At 37.4% G+C, this 18,317-nt stretch overlaps 1 protein-coding gene and 1 pseudogene across 2 annotated transcripts in view; one reads left to right on the top strand and one right to left on the bottom strand.

Annotated features, from left to right (window-relative positions):
• Positions 1-18,317, top strand: part of LOC122222460 — a 42,150-nt gene that overhangs the window by 3,574 nt on the left and 20,259 nt on the right. For both annotated transcript variants that reach the window (XM_042942980.1, XM_042942979.1), the window contains exon 2: positions 17,404-17,525. In XM_042942980.1, the coding sequence (XP_042798914.1) occupies positions 17,404-17,525 (122 nt within the window). The remainder of the gene's footprint in view (positions 1-17,403; positions 17,526-18,317) is intronic.
• Positions 8,841-9,444, bottom strand: LOC122222462 (annotated as a pseudogene).

Here is an 18,317-nt window from a genome sequence, read left to right as displayed (position 1 = left end):
CCCAAAAATAAATAAAAAACGTTGAAAAAAAAAAATTTTTTTTTAAAAAAATTAAAAAAAAAAAAAAAAAAAAAAAGAATCAGATTACAAAGGGTAGAAAATTAGGGTTTGCTCTAAGAAAATTAAAATCATCAAAAAATATTTAATGCTTAAAGAAGATAACAGTAGATGACTAGAAGCTTTTAGAAGCTTCACTGTATCCTATATTTTAGGTATATCTTCACTGACCATAAGTGGACCTGTTTGTGAGCAGCAGCTACAGAGCTGTTAGAAATTTTTTGAAATTCCCACAAATCTAAAAAGTAAAGTCTGGTTTCTAGTTACATTTGTCAGACAGTATACCGCTTCAGTTCCATATTGCATTACCACTGAGGAAGTATCATAACAAAGATATTCTAATCTTCATTGAAACCATATGAATTAATGAAAGTTACCAAGAACGTGAGGTAACAAAAATAGATTGTTTTTTCAAAAACTAACAAGGTATACTAAGCAAATTGGTACCTCTTTCTTAAATTGGTACCTCTTAAAATTTTTCTATCAAATAAAAAGAATTACACTTTTGGGGCATCTGGGTGGCTGGGTCGGTTAAGCGTCTGACTCTTGATTTTGGCTCAGGTCATAATCTCACGATTTGATTCATGAGATCGAGTTATGTCTCAGGCTCTGTGCTAATAGCACAGAGCCTGCTTGGGATTCTCTCTCTGTCCCTCCCCCACGTGCATGCACATGTACTCTCTCTTTCAAAATAAATAAACTTTAAACAAAAAAATTATCCTTTTCTCTAAAGTACTTTTGTACTTTGGGGCACCTAGGTGGTTCAGTCAGTTGAGCATCCAACTTTGGCTCAGGTTATGATCTCACAGTTTGTGAATTCAAGCCTGGCATCAGGTTTACTGCTGTCATTGCAGAGCCCACTTCAGGTCCTCTGTCCCTGTTTCTTTCTCTGCCTCTCCCCCCTCACGCTTTCCCTCACAAAAATAAATAAAACATTTTTTAAAAAGAATAAAGTACTTTTGTATTTTAATATATTGTTGTGTATAAAATGAGCAGGATAGGGGCTCCTGGGTGGCTCAATCGGTTAAGGGTCTGACTTCGGCTCAGGTCATGATCTCGTGGTTTGTGAGTTTGAGCCCCGCGTTGGTCTGTGCTGACAGCTCGGAGCCTGGAGCCTGCTACAGATTCTGTGTCTCCCCCTCTCTCTGCCCCTCCCCCACTTGTGCTCTGTCTCTCTCTATCAAAAATAAATGTAGAAAAAAGATTTTTTTAAAATAAAATGAGCAGGATATATAAAAGGATAATACATCATGAATAACTGGGTTTATCCCAAGAATGCACTATTGGTTTAACATTATAAAATCAGGGGCACCTGGGTGGCTCAGTCAGTTAAGTGTCTGACTCTTAATTTTGGCTCCGGTCACAATCTCAGGGTTCAGGACATCAAGCCCTGCATCAGACTCCACACTGACAGCATAAAGCCTGCTTGGGATTCTCTCTCTCCCTCTCTCACTGCCCCTCCCCTGTTCGTATGTTCTCTTTCCTCTCTCAAAATAAATAAACATTTTTAAAAATAAATGAGTAAAACATTATAAAATCAATCAATGTAATTCACCATATTCAGTAAAAAGAAAAACTATATTATTACCTCAATAGACCAGGAAAAGCATTTGACAACATCCAACTCCTCTTCCTGATAATAACTCTCATCAAACTAGGAGTAGAAGGGAACATTCTCAACCTGGTAAAGGACATGTGTGAAAAATCTACAGCTAACATCATTCTTAAAATTGAAAAGACTGAGTTCTTTCCCCTAAGATCAGAAATGACAGAGATGTGCACTCATCGCTACTATCCAGCATCATAATACAGCTTCTAGTCAGTACAGTATCTCAAGAACAAGTGAAGGAGGGAGGCATTTCAATTAGGAATGGGTGAATGGATGAGCAAATGTGGTATATTTTTATAATGGAATACTACTTAGCAAATAAATGGAAAGAAATATTTGCTCAACAACGTGAATAAATTATACTGAGTGAAAGCATCCATACTAAAAAAGACTGTATACAGCATGATTTCATTTATTTATAACTAGAAAACGCAGCCTGATCTATAGTGATAGAAAATACATCTGTGGCAATTGAGTGAGTGGAGGGATTGGAGAAGGATTACAGATGGGCAAAAGGAAACATTTGGGGGTAACAGATATGTCCACTACCTTGATTGTAGAGATAAATTCATGACTGTATCCATATGACAAAGTTTATATAATTATACACTTGAAATATGTATAGTTTATTTGTACAAATTCTTCTATAAAACTTTTTACAAAATGGCCACAGATTCTTTGATCCTCATTCTATGAGAGGTCTGATCTGTATTCTCTACCTTGAAATCTGAATGGGCTCTGTTACAGCTTTGGCCCATAGAATATGGCAGAAGTGACACTATGTCAGTTTCAGATCCAGGACTTAAGAAACTTGCAACTTCTACTTTCTTTCTCTTGGAATGCTTGGTCTGGGAGAAGGTAACCATCATATGTGTAGTCTGACTACCTTGAGATTATCAAACTGTCAGGAATCCCAGCTAGCCTTTGGACAGCAAGATGCTCAACCAGGCTGTAACTGTTCTTGCCATCCTTGCCTAGACACCAGACATAGGAGTAAAGAAGCCATCTGAAATGCCCCTCCAGTCAAGCCTTTCTTACAAATAATATTGCTGTGAACATTCATGTGTGGATTTTTGTGATAACATAAGTTTTCATTTCTCTGTGATAATATTCAAGAGTGCAATTGCTGGGTCATATGGTAAGTGCATTTTTAGTTTTATAGAAACTGTCAAACTGTTTTCCAGAGTGGCTGAGCCATTTTTATGTTAATACAAACATACTGTAATCCGATTTCTCTGCATCCTCACCAGCATTTGCTATTAGTTTTTTTTCTTTCTTTTAATACTTACTTATTTTTGAGAGCGAGACACACAGAGTGTGAGTGGGGGAGAGGCAGAGAGAGAGAGGGAGACACAGAAGCTGAAGCAGGCTCCAGGATCCGCGCTGTCAGCACAGAGACTGAGGCTGCACTGGAACTCACAGACTGGGAGATCATGACCTGAGCCGAAGTCAAACACTTTTACCGACTGAGCCACCCAGGTGCCCCAGTCAGTATTTTTTTTTTTTTTAATGTTTATTTATATATTTAGAGAGCGAGAGAGAGAGGGCAAGTAGAGACAGGGGCAGAGGCTATCAGCGTGGAGCCTAACACAGGGCTCAGTCTCACAAACCATGAGATCCTGACCTGAGTCAAAATCAAGACTCAAGACACTTAACTGACTGAGCCACTCAGGCACTCCTATCAATATTTTTTATGTTAGCCATTCTGTTATTTGAGTGATATATCATTAGGTTGTTGAACATCTGCTCATGTGTTTATTTGCCATTTCAATATCATCTTTGGTGAAATATCTGTTTATGTCTTTTGCCCAATTTTAATTGTATTTTTTCTATACTGTCATCTTGAGAGTTCTTAATGTATTCTAGGTATAAGCCCTTTGTGAACATATATGTGGTTTGCAAGTATTTTCTCCAAGTCTGTAATTTGTTCATCCTCTTAACAGAGTTTTTATTTTATTTTTATTTATTTACTTATTTTTAAATTTAAATCCAAGTTAGTTAACATATAATGTAATAATGATTTTAGGAGCAGAATTTAGTGATTCATCACTTACATATAACACCCAGTGCTCATCCCAACAAGTGCCCTCCTTAATGCCCCTTGCCCATTTAGCCCATTCACCCACCCAACACCCCACCAGCAACCCACAGTTTGTTCATGTATTTAAGAGTCTCTTGGTTTGTCTCCCTCTTTGTTTTTATCTTATTTTGCTTCCCTTACCCTATGTTTATCTGTTTTGTTTCTTAAATTCCACATATGAGTGGAATATATGGAATATATGATTTTTTTTTTGCTTTTCTCTGGCTGACTTATTTTGCTTAGCATAATACATTCTAATTCCATCCACGTTGTTGCAAATGGTAAGATTTAATTCTTTTTGATCGCCAAGTAATATTCCATTGTGTATACACCACATCTTCTTTATCCATTTATCAGTTGGTGGGTATTTGGGCGCTTTCCATACTTTGGCTATTGTCTATAGTGCTGCTATAAACATTGAGGTGCATGTGACCCTTCGAATCAGCATTTTTGAATCCTTTGGCTAAATACCTAGTAGTGCATTTGCTGGGTCATAGGGTAATTTTTTGAGGAACCCCCATACTTTTTTCCAGAGTGGCTATACCAGTTTGCATTCCCACTAGCAGTGCAAAAAAGATACTCTTTCTCTGCATCCTCACCAACATCTGTTGCCTGAGTTGTTAATCTTAGCCATTCAGACAGGTGTGAGGTGGTATCTCAATGTGGTTTTGATTAGTATTTCCCTGATGATGAGTGATGTTGAGCACCTTTTCGTGTGTCTGTTTGCCATCAGGATGTCTTCTTTGGAAAAGTGTCTATTCATGTCTTCTGCCCATTTCTTCAGTGGATTATTTGTTTTTTGGGTGTTGAGTTCGATAAATTCTTTATAGATTTTGGATACTAACCCTTTATCTGATATGTCGTTTGCAAATATCTTCTCCCATTCCGTCAGTTGCCTTTTAAATTTGCTGATTGTTTCTTTCGCTGTGCAGAAGCTTTTTATCTTGATGAGGTCCTAGTAGTTCATTTTTGCTTTTGTTTCCCTTGCCTCCAGAGACATTTCAAGTAAGAATTTGCTGTAGCTGAGGTCAAAGAGATTGTTGTCTGCTTTTTCCTCTAGGGTTTTGATGGCTTCCTGTCTCACATTTAGGTCTTTCATTCATTTTGAATTTATTTTTGTGTATGGTATAAAAGACTGGTCCAGGTTCATTCTTCTGCATGTTGCTGTCCAGTTTTCCCAACACCGCTGGCTGAAGAGGGTGTCTTTTTTCCACTGGATTTTCTTTCCTGCTTTGTCAAAGATGAGTTTGCCATGCATTTGTGGGTCCATTTCTGGGTTCTCTATTCTCTTCCATTGATCTGTGTGTCTTTTTGTGCCACTACCATAAACTGTGTTGATGATTACAACTATGTAATACAGCTTGAAGTCCTGAATTGTGATGCCTTCAGCTTTGGTTTTCTTTTTCATCATTACTTTGGCTATTCAGGGACTTTTCTGATTCCGTCAAATTTTAGGATTGTTTGTTCAAGCTCTGTGAAGAATGCTAGTGTTATTTTGATAGGGATTGCATTGAATATGTAGATTGCTTTGGGTAGTATCAACATTTTAACAATATTTGTTCTTCCAATCCATGAGCATGGAATGTTTTTCCATTTTTTTGTGTCTTACTCAATTTCTTTCATAAGCTTTCTATAGTTTTCAGTGTATAGATTTTTCACTTCTGTGGTTAGATTTATTCCTAGGTATTTAATTGTTTTGGTGCAATTGTAAATGGGATCAATTCCTTGATTTTTCTGCTGCTTCATTATTGGTGTATAGAAATGCATATGGGGCGCCTGGGTGGCTCAATCAGTTAACCCTCCTACTTCAGCTCAGGTCACGATCTCATGGTCAGTGAGTTCTGTGAGTTCGAGCCACGCGTTGGGCTCTGTGCTGACAGCTCGGAGTCTGGAGCCTGCTTTAGATTCTGTGTCTCCCTGTCTCTCTGCCCCTCCCCTGTTCATGCTCTGTCTCTCTGTCTCAAAAATAAATAAACATTAAAAAAAATTAAGAAAACATAATCAGGTACAGTCAAAGGTGGACACATTAAATTGAGATTACAGGTATTAGAGCTAAAGAGAGTTTTCACATTTACAAAAATTAATGTGTTTCTGTGGCTGTATTTACATTTAAATAAGAAATATATTTTAAAAAAAGAAATGCATACGATTTCTGTACCTTGATTATAAAAAAATCCTCCTTGCCTATTTGGATGCCTTTTATTTCTTTTTGTTGTCTGATTGCTGAGGCTAGGACTTCCAACACTATGTTGAATAAATAATAGTGATGAGAGTGGACATCCCTGTCATGTTCCTGATCTTAGGGGCTTATCTTTCAGTTTTTCCCCATTGAGGATAATATTAGCAGTGAGTCTTTCCTATATGACCTTTATGATCTTGAGATATGTTACTTCTATCCCTACTTTCTTAAGGATTTTTATCAAAGAAGGATTAGGGGCGCCTGAGTAGCTCAGTCAGGTAAGCATCCAACTTCAGCTCAGGTCATGATCTTGCTGTTCATGAGTTTGAGCCCCACGTCAAGCTCTTTGCTGACAGCTCAGAGCCTGGAGCCTGGTGGGGATTCTGTGTGTCTGCCTGTCTCTGCCCCTCCCCCACTTTCGCGAGCGCGCGCGCTCTCTCTCAAAAATAAACAAACGTTAAAAAAAAAAAGGATGCTATATTTTGTCAAATGTTTTTTCTGCATCTATTGAGAGGAATGTGTGGTTCTTATCCTTTCTTTCATTAATGTGATGTATCACATTGATTGATTTGCAAATATTGAACCAGTTCTGCGTCCCAGGAATAAATCCCACTTGATCGTGGTGAATAATTCTTTTAATGTATTGTTAGATCTGGTTTGCTAGTATCTTGTTGAGAATTTTTGCATCCATGTTCATCAGAGAAATTGCTCTGTAGTTCTCCTTTTTAGTGGGTTCTTTGGTTTTGGAATCGTAGTAATGCTGGCCTCGTAGAATGAGTTTGGAAGTTTTCCTTCCATTTCTATTTTTTGGAATAGCTTCAAAAGAATATGTGTTAACTCTTTAAATGTTTGGTGGAATTCCCCTGGAAAGCTATCCAGGCCTGGACTCTTGTTTGTTGAGAGGTTTTTGATTACTGATTCAATTTCTTCACTGGTTATGGGTCTGTTCAAATTTTCTATTTCTTCCTGTTTCAGTTTTGGTAGTTTATATGTTTCTAGGAATTTGTCCATTGGGCAGTCTTCCAGATTGCCCAATTTATTGGCATATAATTGTTCATAATGTTCTCTTATTGTTGTTTGTATTTCTGTAGTATTGGTTGTGATCTCTCCTCTTTCATTCATGATTTTATTTATTTGGGTCCTTTCCTTTTTCTTTTTGATCAATCTGGCTAGGGGTTTATGTCATTCTGGCTAGGGGCTTAACAATTTTGTTAATTCTTTCAAAGAACCAGCTCCTGGTTTCATTGATCAGTTCTTCTGGTTTTTTGATTTCAAGATTGATTCCTGTTGTAATGTTTATTATTCCGTTTCTTCTGCTGGTTTGGGGCAGATTTTTTTGCTGTTCTTTTTCCAGCTCTTTTAGGTTTAAGATTAGATTGTGTATTTGAGACCTTTCTTCCTTCTCTAGGAAGGCCTGATTGCTATATACTTCCCTCTTATGACCTCCTTTGCTGCATCCCAAAGGATTTGGACTGTCATACTTTCATTTTCATTGGCTTCCATATGCTTTTTAATTTCCTCTTTAACTTCTTGGTTAACCCATTCATTCTTTAGTAGGATGTTCTTTTTTTTTTTTTTTTAATGTTTATTTATTTTTGAGACAGAGGGAGACAGAGCATGAGTGGGGGAGGGGCAGAGAGAGAGGGAGACACAGAATCTGAAACAGGCTCCAGGCTCTGAGCTGTCAGCACAGAGCCTGACATAGGGTTCAACCCATGAACTGTGAGATCATGACCTGAACCGAAGTCGGATGCTTAACCGACTGAGCCACCTGGGCACCCCTTAAACATGTTGATATTAAAACAAACATAAATCTAGTATGGAGTACAAACTTCCAAGTAATTTAACAAATGTCTTTGAGTTCATATATCATTTCCCCTAATTGCTTTATCAATAACGTTGTCTATCAATGACCCATATTTAACAAATAAGAACACAAGGGCAAAAATCACACTGGAATTCAGATCTTTGTCCTGAACACTTTGTCCAGTGATCACTTTTTCACTAATACTGAAGTGAAATGGCTAAAAATTTAGCCATTACTTTATAATTTTATAACCCTAAGATTATAATTTATTCTAAGTTCTGTCCTTAAAGTATAAAAAGTGAGTTACTTAATATCCTTAAAGTTGCAAAAAATGTAGAAATATAAAAACATTATTCAGTATATATTTTTCTTTAATTGTATTTCCTACTTCAGTAGTATGTGGGAGTTATTTTCTTCCTGCTAATGAATACATTTTTAGTAGCTTTTAAACAAAAAATATGAACTTAGGTCCAAATAATTTGTGACACAAAAACCATAAATTCTATTATCCAAAAACAATTTGGAGCTTTTTAAATGAAACCACACAACATCCTAAAAGGCACTGGGATTCCTCCACTTCTAAACCACTGCTAAGCTGGAAAAAAAATCTGGTTCTATCAGGAATCTCAGAATTGAGTGTTCTCCAAAGTGGAAAGTATATAGTGCCATTTCAGGAAAAAGCTATTCAGCTCTCACCTCCAACATAATTAGGCTTCATATACTCTTCTAAGAAACCAAAACAAATACTGAAATCAAAATAAAAGATTACTTAAGGCTAATTATCATACATACAGGTTGTTTTAGCCTTGTTTTAAGCCCCCTTCTATAATATTAATAAAGTAAAATTAATATTTTACTGCAAAGAAAATTTATGGCTAGGGATATGTAAAATATATTTTTGTCATTAGTTCTTACATAAATACTGCATAGTGCCATTACCCAAATGGCAGGAACATTTTATGCCTACACTTCACTTCTGTATTTACAAAGAGAATTTGCATGATTTACATAAATGTAACTATCAGTGAAGGTTTAACAATGGAAATGCAATCTAACATCCATAATATCCGATGTTTTACAGACAGCAATGAGCAACATAGAAGAGATGTATTTTTAAATACCTTTCATTTGAGTGACCTTATGTAAAATATAAAAGATCATTTAGAAGTTCTTGGTCTCCTAAGGAGATTTTCAAATGCACTTATAGAAATAGTGAGATCTTTAAGAAATATCTTCCATGTCCACATCCTGTTGTAATTTCTGCACCATTTTTTCTTCCAATTGCTTTCCTTTGCCGGCAAGAGGGGCCCGGATAAGATGAATGTTTTGCTTGACTTCTTTGATGTCCTGAACTTTCTGTAATTCTTTATTTTTCTTTAATCTGTTCATTATAAATTTAGCTTGGCGTTTCTGTTTGATCTCTTCAACTCTCTTCATTGCATCAATAGTCTTACTCCATAGCTCTCGCTGGTATTTAACAGGTTCATTTCTACATTTTTCAAGTTCAAATGAATTATCCACTGTAAGCTCTTTACCAGCTGCTTTACGGAATGCTTTAGTCCACCTGACCTTGCGAGGATTGCGCTTCTTTTTAAAGTTTTTATGACACTTGGATTTACAGAATCTGAACACCTTGCAATCGTTGCGGACAACATCATGCCGTGGCTGGGGTAAATGGGCCCCAAACAGAAATAACACTTCTCAATAGGCATGTTGAAACCGTGTGAGTTCTCACAGACGACGAAACGCCGAACTCGAGCGGAAGTGATGCGACCCCTAGTAGGATGTTCTTTAATCTCCCAATTATTCATGGTCTTTCCAAATTTTTTCTTATGGTTGATTTCGAGTTTCATAGAGTTGTGGTCTGAAAACCTGCAAGGTATGATCTCAATCTTTTTGTACTTGTTGAGGGCTGATTTGTGTCCCAGTATGTGATCTATTCTGGAGAATGTTCCATGTGCACTCAAGAAGAGTGTGTATTCTGCTGCTTTTGGATGAAATGTTCTGAATATATCTGTTAAGTCCATCCAGTCTGGTGTGTCATTCAAAGCCATTGTTTCCTTGCTGATTTTGTTTTGATGATCTGTCCATTGCTGTAAGTGGGGTGTTGAAGACCCCTACTATTAAGGTATTATCAATGAGTTTCTTTATGTTTGTGATTAATTGATTTATGTATTTGGGTATTCCACATTGGGAGCATAAATATTAACAATTTTTAGATCTTCTTGGTATATAGACCCCCTTAATTATGATATAATGCCCTTCTTCACCCCTTGTTACAGTCTTCATTTTCAAATCTAGTTTGTCTGATATAAGTACGGTAGCATGATAGATGGTTCTCTGTCCCCTTTCTTTCAATCTGCAGGTGTCTTAGGTCTAAAATGAGTCTCTTATAAGCAACATACAGATGGGTCTTGTTTTGTTATCCATTCTGATGCACTGTCTTTTGATTGGAGCATTTAGTCCATTTACATTTAGAGTGAGTACTGAAAGATAGGAATTTAGTACCATTGTGTTGCCTGTAGAGTTGGTGTTTCTGGTGATGTTCTCTGGTCCTTTTTAATCTTTGTTGCTTTTGGTCTTTTTTGTTTTGTTGTGTCTTTTCTCCAAAGAGTCCCCCTTAAAATTTCTTGCAGGGCTGGTTTAGTGCTCATAAACTCCTTTAGTTTTTGTGTGTCTGGAAAACTCTCTCTTTGTATTTTGAATGACAGCCTTGCTGGATAAAGAATTCTTGGCTGCATATTTTCCCAATTCAACACATTGAATATATCCTGCCACTCCTTTCTGGTCTGTCAAGTTTCTCTGGATAGGTCTGCTGCGTTCCTGATCTGTCTTCCCTTACAGGTTAAAGACTTTTTTTTTCTGTTCTTTGTATAATAATTGATTTTCCATCATATCCTAGATATTTTGGATATCATGCCAGGATCATTTTGATTATATCTCAGATATTTTGGATGTTATGCTAAGACTTTTGTTCCTATTCAAATTTTTTTATCAATAGGCGGTTTGTTGTCTTGCTTAGTTCTAACCTGTTGGTTCTGGCCTGCTTTTGTGGGCTGTGTCTCTGATAACAATTTGGTTTTCAGTGTCCTTGCAGTGTTTTCAACTTTGCCTTGTTCTCTAGCACTGTTACAGTTCTTGTTCAATCTATGCTGGTGTCACCTGCATGGGGAAACACATTGGGCTGCCCTGTCTTGCTGAGCTGCCTTCCAATAGTGAGAATGGAGACAAGCAATTCAGGACCTTGTTTGCTTTCCACCACTGAGCAGATGGCTAAGAGGTGCCAGACCTGGGGTTTTTTATGCCCCTGGGTAGAGGGTCTGAAGACTGGACAGTCTGCTGCTGGCCCAGGTGTGGAGTGGGGATTAGGGTTCCTCAGTAGGTCTTTGTTGTTTGTCCCCTTTACCAGTCTTTGGCAAGAGATAACACACTTTTCTTAATACTTTTTTTTTTTCCTCCTATGCCTGTTAGTGGTTCTGGTATTGGTTTCTCTGGTACCTAGTCCAAGCTACATGGAAGATGAAAAGAAAATCCAGGGAGCTCACTGCAGTGACTGTTCTTAAGTCCTAAGGCCCCTAGACAGTTCACCTTCTTTCTAGCTTTCCAATTCCTATTTTATAATTGCCTGTTGAATTATTTCCAGGGTATTTAGTTGTAGTTAGAGGGGAGGAACAAAGGAAAGTGAGGAAAGTTGCCATCTTGTCTGGGACCAGAAGTCCCCCCTCAATAAATTTTCAAAATTTCAGTAGGGACTTCAGAGTAATACATGATATGAATGAATAATAGGTTATATGTGTGTGTGTGTGTGTGTGTGTGTGTGTGTGTGTGTGTGTGTGTGTGTAAAACCTTGTATTTATGCATTTTAAGTCATTAGATGTAAGAATATGGATAAGTTAAGGCTAGAGGTCGAAGGTCAGAATTCATGGAGAGGTGCCTGGAGGGCTCAGGTCATGATCTCGCGGTTTGCGGGTTCCAGTCCCATGTTGGGGACTCACGCTCCCTCACTCACACCCTGTCTCCCTCCCTCCCTCCCTCTCTCTCTCTATCTCTCTCTCTCTCTCAAAAAATAAATGTTAAAAAAATTTTTTAATAAAAAAAGAAACAATTCATGGACACGAAATAATTTGGACAGGCCCTTATTGCAAAAAGCTAGGTCATGCAGTTGAAAGGAACAGTATGAATGGGAAGGACTATGGAAAACAACTGGGGAGATTTGCCTCTTTTGTTTTTGAAAGATAGAGTATGAGCAGTGTAGAGGCAGAGAGAAAGGGAGACACAGAGTCCAAAGCAGGCTCCAGGCTCTGAGCTGTAAGCACAGAGCAGGACGGCAAGGCCTGAACTTGTAAACTGCGAGATCATGACCTAAGCTGAAGTCGGACACTCAACTAAGCCACCCAGGCACCCCAAGATTTGCCTGTCTTGAGCAGAAATTATGTTAGGGGTAATAAGGATAGAAAATAGGATGGTTAGACTCTTGATATAGAGGGCCTTAAATATCTAGTATAAGATTTGATAAGTTGAAAAGTAGAAAGACATCCAAAAATTGTAAGGGAAGCAAGTGATATGAAAGTGAGGTTTGAGTGAGATTAGTTTAAAGTAGATGTACAAGGTATGTTATAGTAGGGGAACCAAGATCAAGGGGCTAGTCATGAGTTTGTCCTAGTATCTAAGTGTGAAGTGATAACTGTGGCTGAGGTGGTTGGAGTGGGAATAAAGAGGAAGTAGGTTTTACAAGCAAAAAAGGCAGGACTTGATACTGACCAAGTATAAAAAGTAGGGCTTGATTCGTAGACTATCAGTTTTGGTGACTTCTGTTTACTCATATATTTAGTTAAATATAGGTAGGAAATTTTTAAAGAATTAATGTTGCCCTTTAGAGCAACTTTTCTTTCTCCACTCCCTTCCCACCTACATGTGTAATTTGAGAAAAACTTTACTGTCAAGCAACTAACACCTTTCTTTAATCTTTTTCCAAGCATAATACTATTACAACACATTCTGAAATAGCTATTATACATGTTAAAAGATGTCAGCCTCACCAGTAATTAAGGAAATGCAAATTAAAACAACAAAGTTTGTATGGTAATATTTACTGCTGCAGGGTTTAATGAAACACATATTCTTTTCTGTTAAAGTAAATTGGTGTTATCTTTCAGGAAAGAAATTTGACAATATGTAGCAAGAGCCTTTAAAATGTTTTAAGTACTTCTAGTTCTAACCATTTACAATAAACAAATAATCAGAAATGCAAGAGAAGATGAATGCCAAAATGTCAGTTGCAGTGTCCTTAATTTTTCACAGTTAGAGCTATATCTAAATGTGCATTAGAAGTGAATGGTTAAATACATACACAATGGTGGAATATTGCACAGCCTTTAGAAATGATGGTTTAAGGAATTCCACTTTAATAACGGAGTAAATAGTTAACGATATAACATGAAGTTCAGATTTACACACTTCAGTAATATCATATCATGCTTTTTTAACCTGTCTTATAGCCATTATTAGGGCAAAAATGTTTTGCTCTTCCTTTCATAAGTTATTTGCCAACCACTACAGATATTAAGACTAATTTTAGCCTTCTTGCACTAAAAATTTCCGTAGTGCTCAATAATATTAGCTATAAGTATTGAACCTCTTAAAAACTTTCTTCCTGGAAAAATATACATATTTATGTATACAACCGAACATACAGCTTTAGGCCCTTTAAGGACCACATAAGTCCCATATGTAGATCCTCTTTAGGGCCACACTGAAGAATTACTGCTTGGGGCCCCTGGGTGGCTCAGTCAGTTAAAGTCTGACTCTCAGTTTTGGCTCAGGTCAGGATCTCAGTTCATGAGTTCAAGCCCCACATCAGGCTCCATGCTGGCAGCACAGAGCCTGCTTGGGATGCTGTCTCTCTCCCTGTCTCTGCCCTTCCCCTGCTTGTGTGCGCTCTCTCTCTCTGTCTCTCTCTCTCTCTCTCTCTGTCTCTCTCTCTCTCTGTCTCTCTCTCTCAAAACAAATAAACTTAAAAAAAAAAAAAAGGAATCATTGCTGTAACTGAAAAAATCTCTCTTTACCCTTGAATGTGGTTGAATCAGAGTTTATTCAGGGTAAGAGGTGCCAGTTCTCTTTTTCACTTGGTATCCTTGGTATTGGGGTTAAACAAATGCAGTCTTCATAACTACCTTTTTTAAATGACTGAATTTAATACACCTTTTCATAGTATCTCTCAACTGGTAATGCTCACATTAATTGAAGTATTGACTCTCAAATAAACATACTTCACCAGAGAGACAGCTGGAAATCGATTGTGATGGCTTAGAATTTGCAGCCATTCCCATCTGTCATTGTTCCAGCTTCCTTGATCTTTACATATGACTGTTGAAGACACTCTTTGGCCTCCACTGCCACCATCGCTTCCAAATTTATTAATCACCCAGTAGCAGTAGTAATCAGGGCCCTAGAGGCCACAATGTGATAGAAGAAGAGAATAAACGAAGGTAGCCATGGATTAGAGAACTAGATTGGCAATGTGAGTTCCAAGGCTATATTTAAAGGGTTTTGTTGAACAAGTCCAGAAGACAGCAAGCAGATGGCAAAAGATATGGCTGCCACATCATATGGAGAACTGGACAGAGGTGGGGAGAAGAGAAGATTATGGTAGTGATAGGAGAACTGTTACTAGCCAGCTGCCTTCTTTGCTATGATGTAGTAATTAAGAGTTCAGACTAAGCCCTGCATTTAAACCCCAACTCCACCTTTTGGCCAGTATGACCGAGGCAAGTAACTGAACCTCTGACCTCATATTTTCGTTGTTTTTGTTACAAAATAGAAATAATCATAGTTACCACCTATAGGATTTTTAGGATTAAATGATAGTGTGTGAAAAGCACCAAGTCTAGCATGCCTCAAGTGTTCATTCAGTAAATGTTGTATAGCGTTAAAGGTGATGATTCCTCTCAGAAAAAATGAGTTAATGTTATAGAGAGTCAGATTCTGGCTCAGCATGAGGAAGGAATTCTGTCCCTGAATATGTTCAAGCAAAGACTAAACAACCATCATGTGTATGTGTGTGTCTGTGTGTGTCTGTGTATGCATATGTATATATCAGAGATGCATAGATGGATGGGCCATTTGGTAATAGGTCATAGTCTAAGTTCCTTTTTCACTGTAAGACTTGTTTTTAATTTATTTTGAGAGAGAGAAGCATGCAGGTACAAGAGCAGGGAAAGGGCAGAGAGAGGGAGAAAGGGAGAGAGAGAAAATCCTCAACAGGCTTCATGACTCGGGGCTCAGTCTCACGAGCCGAAATCAACAGTCAGACACTTAACTGACTGAACCACCCAGGAGTCCCTGGGCTGCCTTTTATAAGGCACATAAAAACTATGTTTTATTAATATGGTTGCTTATGTTACAGAATTAAATCCAAAGAAGTTGGGATAGGGAATATCTTAGTTTAACATAATGAGACTTTTTTTGGCTTTTCTAGTGATACCATTTACAAATTGAGAGAACCTGCTAAGGATCACTGGTGGGAGTGATATTATTAGAATTAATGTGAGTCATAGAGACTCCCAGACAGTGTTCTATCTATGGAGGGAAGGAAGCTAAGCAGATGTTAGATATTAATTAACACCTTGAGAAAACTTAAATTTTACAAATACAATTAAAAAGGCCAATTTTTTGAAAAACACATATCAGATGCTGTTTAAGTTCCACCTAAAAGAGTTTGGAATGAATTTTAATAGTATTTTTGTTTCTCTATAATTTTATGTTTTGTCTCCTTCTAGAAATAACTTTAAGCAACAGCTTAGAACATTATGCTAGATAGGTGAGGAAAGAAAAAAAGCTCAAAGACCTTCTCACATCAGTTCAGCAAACTGAATCTTTGTATTACTGTTGCTCAGTGAGAAGTTATGCAGAGAAAGATCCTTTGTGTGTAAGGCACCGAATAATACAGTGAAAAAGAAGAGTATCTTTATTTAGAAGCAGAAAACCTCCGCTTATTTCCTTATGCTGCCATTGGCCTGCTTTGTAACTTTTAATTGTTATTAGTGACAGGATAATAGCATTCTGAACCAACACAAGAATTATTTTTTTGTTTAAAAACAAATCATGAGCTTACTTACAAACAGCCCACAATTCAGGGGGCAGGGAATGTGGAGACAGATGACATTAACCTTCAGGATCTCTGTGTTTTCCTTCTACAGCTATTTTGAAACAGACCCTTTGGCATGCTTTTACTCTAGTAAGAGTTCAGTATAAGAAAGTCTTTTAAGAGAAAGGTAAAATATTTTCACTAGTAGTACTTTCCAGTCTACATTTGGCATCCCAAGTGGTAGCTAACTTTATGAGTATTTTACTTTCAGGTAAGTCACATTCTATTTAAAATTATATATGAGCTGCTTGGAAATAATACTTTTTTAGAACCAGAAAATATTAAACATGCCTAAAAGTAGAAACAACTGAACAATAAACACCCCTTTTATACCCTCACCTAGATTCATCAGCTGTCAATCTCTTAACTAGACCTTCCCCATCTTTATTGCTACACATACTCTCCCTTACCTCATCTACCCCTCCACTTTTTGCCAGATCATCCAGAAGTAGGCCATAGCCATCAGAAATATTTTCTTTTGGGGCATCTGGGTGGCTCAGTTGGTTGAGTGTCTGACATCGGCTCAGATCATGATCTTGAGGTTCATGAGTTTGAGCCCTGCATCGGGCTTACTGCTGTCAGCACAGAGCCCTCTTCGGATCCTCTCTCCCTCCCTCTCTCTCTCTCTCCCTCTCAAAAAAGAAATATGCTTTTTTTTTTTTTAAGTAAGCTCTACACCCCAACAAGGGACTCAAACTCATGACCACAAGATCAAGATTTGCATGTTCCACCAACTGAGCCAGCCATGCATCCCCAGAAATACAGTTTTAATGATAATTTTACCTGCTGCTCAAATGCAGCAGAGCATCATGGTCATTGTTAAGTTTATTACATAGTTGGTGTCAGCCATTAGTGCTTATTATCTTAAGGCTTAGGTACATTTTGTTGGAGGCAGGGATACTCAGTTTAGTTATCTTCTTAGCAGTCTCTGTGATGCCTCCTACACTAAGATCTGTATGGTCTGAGAAGGAATATTTAACCACTTGCTAGTGAGTTTAAGACCCTAAAAAACTAATGGCAGTGCTATTTCCGAGTAAAAATAGTTTAAATACTACATATTATTCATGTGTTTACTTATTTTAATGTTTATTTTTAAGAGACAGAGAGAGCACAAGCAGGGGAGGGGCAGAGAGAGACACAGAATTCTTAGCAGGCTTAAGGCTCTGAGCTGTCAGCACAGAGCCTGATGCACGGCTCTAACTCATGGACCAAGAGATAATGACCTGAGCTGAAGTCAGACTCTTAACCAACTGAGCTACCCAGGTGCCCTTAAAATGTTATATATATTTTAAATTCCTTTGTTCTTGAACAGGCTGAAATAGTTAAGTTTTGTATTTTCAAACAATTTGGGAAAAAGAAAAATTCACTATTTGAAATGGAACGTTTATTAGAATTTGAATATTTCATTGGTTAGAAGGCTTATTTATTGTTATAAATTGATGCTTTCTGATGGAAAATATGTCCATTGTATTTACTTAGGTATGACCAAAACCATAAAAGATATTTCTTTTTTTTTTTTCCTCAGGAGATTTTGATGAGTTCACTCAAGATAATAATGACATTATGTTGAAAAACATAGCAGAAGACCTTCGGAATTGCTTACCTCTAGAAACCATGCTTTCCTCAGAACATCTAGCGCTCCAAAAAGTAAATACATTAAATTAATTTACTTTCAGTGCTATTTGAGGATACTCCTATTCTTCCCTAATCCCACAGCCTCTCTGGTCTAATTAGTCCTGAATTCTGCTTTAAACAGTATTTCATTTGGTTCTTCAGCCGTGTCCCTAATTCTTTTGAGTCTGTAACCCTCTGGCTCCCATTCATTCAACAAATATTTTATGAGGGCATCCTGTTTGCCAAGCACTTAACCCATCCCCACCCCCCCACAGAACAAGGCCCAACCATAATCTGGTCCTGCCTACATCATTGTCCTGGTTTTCTGTTTCCTGTTCCATTTCCCTCACTTTTATCAAAGGTGAAATTCATCTTTTTGTTTCCTTCTCCTGCTTTTGCACTGTACAATTTTTGCTTATCCAGTTCCTTTATTCCTAAAATAAATCCCATTTTTCTTATCCAGACAACCCCCTCATTCAAGTCCCTTCAGATCTCAACTCTTATGGGGTACATATGCTAGGAATATTGTTTCCTAAAGCAAAGCTAATAATAATCCTTCTCCCACTAATCTGAAAACAGCAACTCTCTATGTGGTTTTTTAGCATGCAAATTCCTAAGCAGAAGAACTAAATCCCATAAATTTTTGATAGTGCTGTGCACATTGTGAACACTTAGCAAATCTTAGTAAACATCCAGTCATTCAGAGTGGATTCTCAAAGGTGGAAAGTAGTGAATAGTGTAAAAACTGAGAGAGTATTTGTAATATAGTTTGGATGTTATTAATAAGGCAGTCCTGTATCAGTGGCATGATATACCAAAATATAT

Source organism: Panthera leo, chromosome B3 (genome assembly GCF_018350215.1).
Source record: "Panthera leo isolate Ple1 chromosome B3, P.leo_Ple1_pat1.1, whole genome shotgun sequence".
NCBI classification, from domain to species: domain Eukaryota; kingdom Metazoa; phylum Chordata; class Mammalia; order Carnivora; family Felidae; genus Panthera; species Panthera leo.
This window is presented reverse-complemented; position numbering and strand designations above follow the sequence as displayed.